Genomic DNA, 6000 nt, shown 5'->3' with positions numbered 1-6000 from the left:
AGGACTTGAAATGGAACCGTGGGATTAACTGCAGTGGTTTTCCTGTGGTGAGGACCTGCAGCACATGGGTAGGCTCTAAACATGCTGTAGCAAAGGGTGGTTTCCAGCAGAGCTTCTAAGCCTGGGGTGGGCTGCTGTTTGAGATCATGTTAGCTGCTAAGAGCTGAGAAGCATATAGAAATGGCCACAATTGCAGTCATTCAAATTAAAACTGCAGTGAAGACCTGACAAAGTACAGACACTACTTCCACTGGGTAAATACAGCAGGGAGGAAGTGGCACACAGGAATATTTGAATTTTGTAAGAATATTTTGTTTAAAAAATGTAGAATGTGTCATTGCTGATAGGGGTATTGAATAACTCCCACTGCTGTGATACAGTTGAAATCTATGCTGATGACAAGTAGTGGCTCTAAACCATTGAAGAATGGAGCAGATCAGCACTAAAACATATTTTCTCCCTATTTATTGCAGCCTATTGAATAACAGAAGTTTGTCGGTTCAAGTCCCTTGCAATCAACCCTTGCATAAAGCATGCATCCCCAATGCCAGCTGTTCTTAACATATTAACAAGAAAACTGATTTCTTGGATGCAAAAATATCAGGTGTTAAATTTCCCCATTTACCCTTTTCTACCAGTATAGAAATCACTGCATATAAAAATATTGTTTGCTCAAAATAATAATAGTATTAAGTGTGGAGTAAATGCAAATAAGTAAAAAGAACTAAAGAAATATTTTTTTCAAAGACACAAAGAAAACAAACCCCTACCACTTTACCCATATTTAAGGTCATCTGTATGTAGGGCTGCATAGGGTTTTCACAAAAATCAGTGTCTGCTGGACATGTAAATGGCTTTACAAGCACCGAAGTTACTGCTGTAAGAAAAAGATAGTCACATTTTAGTTTTGTAAGTGTTTCTTTTTTTTCAATTACATATTACAGGTTGAAAAGTGAAATTAGAGAGCAACAGGATGTATTTATTTATCTGAAAGAGGTTGCTGTTACAAATCTGTTGTTAACAGAAAGGTTAAAAGGAAATCATGTACCAAATGAAAAGACAGCAGCAAAAAACCAGATCTAAACTCATCTGGAAACAGCATTAAATAAAAGCAGTCTCAGTCCTGGAATGTTCAACTAAACCAGCTAATGAGCCCTGCAAAGACAGGGCAAGCAGACTATTTAAAAAGGAAGCACAATAATGAAACTTAAGGCAATATGAAACAAATCTCTCAACATAAATGAGACAAGAATTCGTTTTCCCCGTGGCACTCTCCGCAGCTGCTGAAAGTGCCTGCTGCTAGCAATGAATGAAATAAAAGTGGAGGAGGGGGAACAGAGAGAAAGAGGTGTTACCTTACCAGCCCTCGGAGCTCATCACTCCACTCCCTTCATGACGCTGGGAACTCACAAGCCTATAAAATGTGCCTTAGCTCCCAGTCCCCCTCTTCAGCAAAATCAAAAGGAAGAGGTGTCTGTACAGAGGAGGAATAGGATGCTGTTCTACCCAGAGGTAGCTCTCCTGACTCGGCTGGTACAGCATTTCTAACAGCTTGAACAGCATAGCCAAAGCTTTTCTGACAGACCTCTCCTTCCCAGTACCTGCTGTGCTGCCTCACTTCCTTTTCTCTTTCTTTCCTCTTCCTATCTGTTGGTGGGGATTTTGGAGGGTTGGGAGAGGGAGGTGGGAGAGGACATAATTCCTGGAAAAGAGGAGAGGAACATCCAAGATGACTTCTGTCCCCAGAGCCAACTGGAATGTGAGCATGAGCAGCAGGTGGAACGTGAGCCTTGCTGCAGCGGGTGATCCCTGGGGACAGGCACTAGGAGCACCAGCTGGAAATACTTCTCCTCCTACAGCATCCTCAGCAGCCAACTTCTCCAATCAGTTTGTGCAGCCCTCTTGGCGCATTTTCCTGTGGTCTCTGGCTTATGGTGGTGTGGTGGCAGTGGCTGTTTTTGGAAATCTCATTGTCATCTGGATTATCCTGGCTCACAAGCGCATGAGGACAGTGACCAATTACTTCCTGGTGAACCTGGCCTTCTCTGATGCCTCCATGGCTGCTTTCAATACTCTCATCAACTTCATCTACGCGCTGCACAGCGAGTGGTACTTCGGGGAGGCTTATTGCCGCTTCCACAACTTCTTCCCAATCACAGCTGTCTTCGCCAGCATCTACTCCATGACAGCAATAGCTGTGGACAGGTGAGAAAAGAGAGGAAAAGTTTAGGGGTGAGAAACTGAGATCTTATTCTCTGCTGTAATAAAAATACAGAGATAACAATCATTAAGTGATGAGAGGCACAGCCCTCAGTAGTTCATTGATTGTGGTGTTCTGTACTTCTTTAAGGACTCTCCCTAACACACTGTTTTTCTCCCTGTCTTTGGTCTTTCTCCTTCAGCCTTTCACTGCTTTTACACATGCTTTCTTTTACAACAAACACTTCCTCTCTCTGACTTCAGGTGCTCTCTGTGCTCCATCTTTTAATACTAACTCTGTAACAGCAGCCATTGCTCAGGGTTTTGCTTCTGCACATGTGAAAACAGTATCTGTTCCAAAGGCAACGTCATCTAATTCATACTGATAAGGAGTTTTAGAGATTGTGTGTGAAGGGAGAGGATTTCAAATTTCCCTCCTCTTTGTATTTCTGCAGCTGGCAGAGGCATTTGCCTCCTCCTTGGAAATCACTTCAGACTGTTTTTAATAGCTCTTCTCACAAACAGCTCTGAGCTGCTTGATTCCTCCTCATTTTAACTAATGAGACTACTTACATTGCCATCTGTGCATATCCAGAGGTCTGGTAAGAACATGGTTGATTTTTTTTCTGATTACTTGCAGCAAAGCAAGCCTTTGTGACTATGAAAGAAAACAGGGCAGGGAAAAACTTTACATTTGTGCTCTTGGAAAGAATGGAAGGATTACTCTGCTACTACTACCACTACTACAGGACAGCTGTAGTCTCCATAAAGGGGAGAAGTAGTTGTCAGATTTCCAACGGAGATGCTTTGATGGACCATCTTTCTTAGAAGGTGCTGTAAAGTCTCCCCTAGGAAATGTTCCTTTCTTTATGATCACTTTCACATTTGCTGTACTGGAGAGATAACTTACCTCAAGCTTTAGAAATCCAATAAATCCCTGAATTTTCATACAGAAAAACAGATCGCTTTGTATTTCAGATCTTTTATTTCTATTAGCAATGTATTGACATTACTCACAAAACTCCTTCCTACGTACTCAAACCATGATATGCATCTTGCCTGAATTGACTTGGCAGAACTGCAGCACTTTCTGGTGACAGTAGTTAAGATTTTATAAGGTTCAATCCATCTTCTGACACTTATTTCTCATTTCCAGGTGCAAAGACTGGGAAACATGTTGTACCTTTTGTTTGTGCTGTGGACAAGTTCATAATAATGCTTTTCTGTTTGCTCTAATAATCGCAAATTTTAGGTGGCATTCTTAGCCAGATGCATTTCTGTTCTGTAAAGCTAAAAATGAAAGAGAAAATTAGATTCTTAGCCACTCTTCTATGTCTCTGCTTGAGGGATGGGTGAAGACAGGAGGAAATCAGTACACTTTCCTCCTGCAAGTGATGTATCTTGCTCCCAGCTGTTACTTCCCATTAACAATGGAGGAGGTAGTGCAAAGCCAGTGATGCTATCTTTAATCAGCCAAAGATTTCTTCCATTGTCAGTTTGGGTTTAGCTTAATATTCTCATCTAGCTTGAGGATCTCAGAAAGTGGAAAGGTTTTTAGTAACAAGTAACCATTATGCGTGATGGAGCCCTGCTTTCCTGGAGACGGCTGAACACCTGCCTGGCGATGGGAAGTGGTGAATGAATTCCTTGTTTTACTTTGCTTATGTGTGCAGCTTTTGCTTTACCTATTATGATGCTGAGGATTTAACTGTTACTGCTGCAGCTGATCATGTCATTAGCTGAGCAGCTACTAGGATGCTCAGAGTAAGTTTTTTTGGTTTTTTTTCTGACAAAAATATCAACAGAGACATTGCACTTACTACCCTGAAAGTTCCTAAATTTATGCTAGGAAAAGGAAATGAAGGTGGATAGCTCTTTGGGAATTCCAAGGGTGCATTTCCAGAGTAAGTAAAGAATAGCTCTGCTCCACAGTGTCTGAAGTGCATAGTCAGACACAAAAATATTGGAAAAGTTTTCCTTGGTTTAGCAATGTGAGATGCTGGTGCTCAGAAGTGAGTAATTTACTACTGTTATTCACTCTGGTCTATTTCTTGTTTGAAAATCCCCTGGAGAAATCACGATGTCCACCTCACCGCATCTCCCAAGCTTACCTGCCCTCAAAGAGCAATCGAAATATTCCTTTGGGTGGAGCACAGTGAACAATGCTGCAGCTGTGTTTAGGTGAGCAATCTGTAGTACCAAGGAGCATCATGTATTGCTTTTCCTTTTAGACTAAATCACACCTAATGCATTCAGTAGCTTTAAGAATTTCCTGGCTACATGTGCAGAACAATTCTGCAGAGTCAGGAGGAAAACTGAGGGTCAAAGTGAATGCCAAGAAATGTCCCTGGGTGTACAGGCTGCCCTATTGCAGGGCACACATCTGCTGGGCGGACATTTTTTAAAATGTTGATTCCCATTTACCTTCTGTGAAAGTTCAGTCAATGCTTCAGATATGACACTCTGCTTTATTTTTGACCCAGTAATCTCACCCTTACATCCTTAATTCATGTTTAAAAATTAAAAAAAAAAAAAAAAAGCTTGAACTGGGATAAAGCTACTTAGGGAACTGAAATGATGGGATCATATCAGATATTTTCCAGTAGAAATTGTTAACGTCCCAAAATACAGAAAGGTCATGAATTGCAATTCACTAAAAAGTACATTGCTGTATGCTCCATTGATTGTTTTAGAACATCCAAATGCTCACAAAGGGTGAATGACTCACTGGGATTCTAGACACCACTGAGCAGAGGTCAGGGGCAGTACAAGTTTCTTTCCACATCTGATTCTGTAGGCCACATTGTCTAAGTTGTATCCACTGTGAAATTACTGGACTGACATTTCTGTGGAGTAGGCAGCCCCTGCAGCGGGATAAGTGTGCTGCATCTGAAGCTGAGAATGAAGTATCCAAGACCGCTGTATGACCTGGTCATTGATCATAGATTGAAATTTATGTGGGTTTATTCACTCTTCTGGTGGTCTTTTTGCCTTGCCTTCTGCTTCTTTTCCAACAGGCTGTTCGCAGTCTACTGCAGAGATGCCGCAGGTAGCTTTAACCAAGCCAGCCCAAGCATCAGAAGCTGCAAAGATTTTACACTGTACTGCTTCACAGCAATTTATTCATGCATTCTTCCGTAGCTCATGCTGCACAGTACCACAGTTACATTTCTTCTAGTGCAATAGTTCCTTTAGTTACCTTATGGGGATAAACTTTTTTAATAGCCTAAGATAAACTGAATTGAGGTTAGTTCTTGAGCCAATATGCCTGTACCACTGGCCCGTGCATGATCCTAAAGGGTCATGTGTCTTAACTCACCTGTGATTACTGGTGGTGGTACAATTCTTGGACATACTGAAGACAGACGCTTGGGCAGAATTTAGGCCATCTGGCCCTGCCCGCTGTCCCTTCCTACTAGTTCTTAGCATGCAAAAGAGGTCATTCATGTATACTGGCAATTAATTTCCAGTCCCAAGATTGCCTCATACAACCAGTTCTGCTTGTAGACCTAGAAATTCTCTGCAGATACCTGATGGTTAAAGTGGAAGTCTGGAGATGTAGCAATATAGCACAAAATAAAATACCTTCAGTAAAGCACTTAATGTATTTTTTCCATTTTTTCCTGTTATTAGTACATCTACAGGATAACTTTCTCAGTTATTGTTCTCTCAGCAATTTTATAATGATTTCCTCGTTGCAACAAGTTTAACTTTTCGTGAAAGCAACTGCTCTGGAATTAAACAAGGTATTCTAACAGTGACAGTGAGTGATTGCTGAGACTATTCACATCTTACTATTTC

The 6000-nt window shown here is 41.3% G+C and overlaps 1 protein-coding gene across 1 annotated transcript in view; it reads left to right on the top strand.

The window, feature by feature from the left end:
- Positions 1–1495: 1495 nt before the first annotated feature.
- Positions 1496–6000, top strand: part of TACR3 (tachykinin receptor 3) — a 41113-nt gene continuing 36608 nt past the window's right edge. Inside the window, exon 1 of the mRNA XM_056351610.1 lies at positions 1496–2205. Coding sequence (XP_056207585.1) covers positions 1730–2205 — 476 coding nt within the window. The 5' untranslated portion in view covers positions 1496–1729. The remainder of the gene's footprint in view (positions 2206–6000) is intronic.

The sequence above is a fragment of the Falco biarmicus genome, chromosome 1 (assembly GCF_023638135.1).
Source record: "Falco biarmicus isolate bFalBia1 chromosome 1, bFalBia1.pri, whole genome shotgun sequence".
Classification (NCBI taxonomy): domain Eukaryota; kingdom Metazoa; phylum Chordata; class Aves; order Falconiformes; family Falconidae; genus Falco; species Falco biarmicus.
This window is presented reverse-complemented; position numbering and strand designations above follow the sequence as displayed.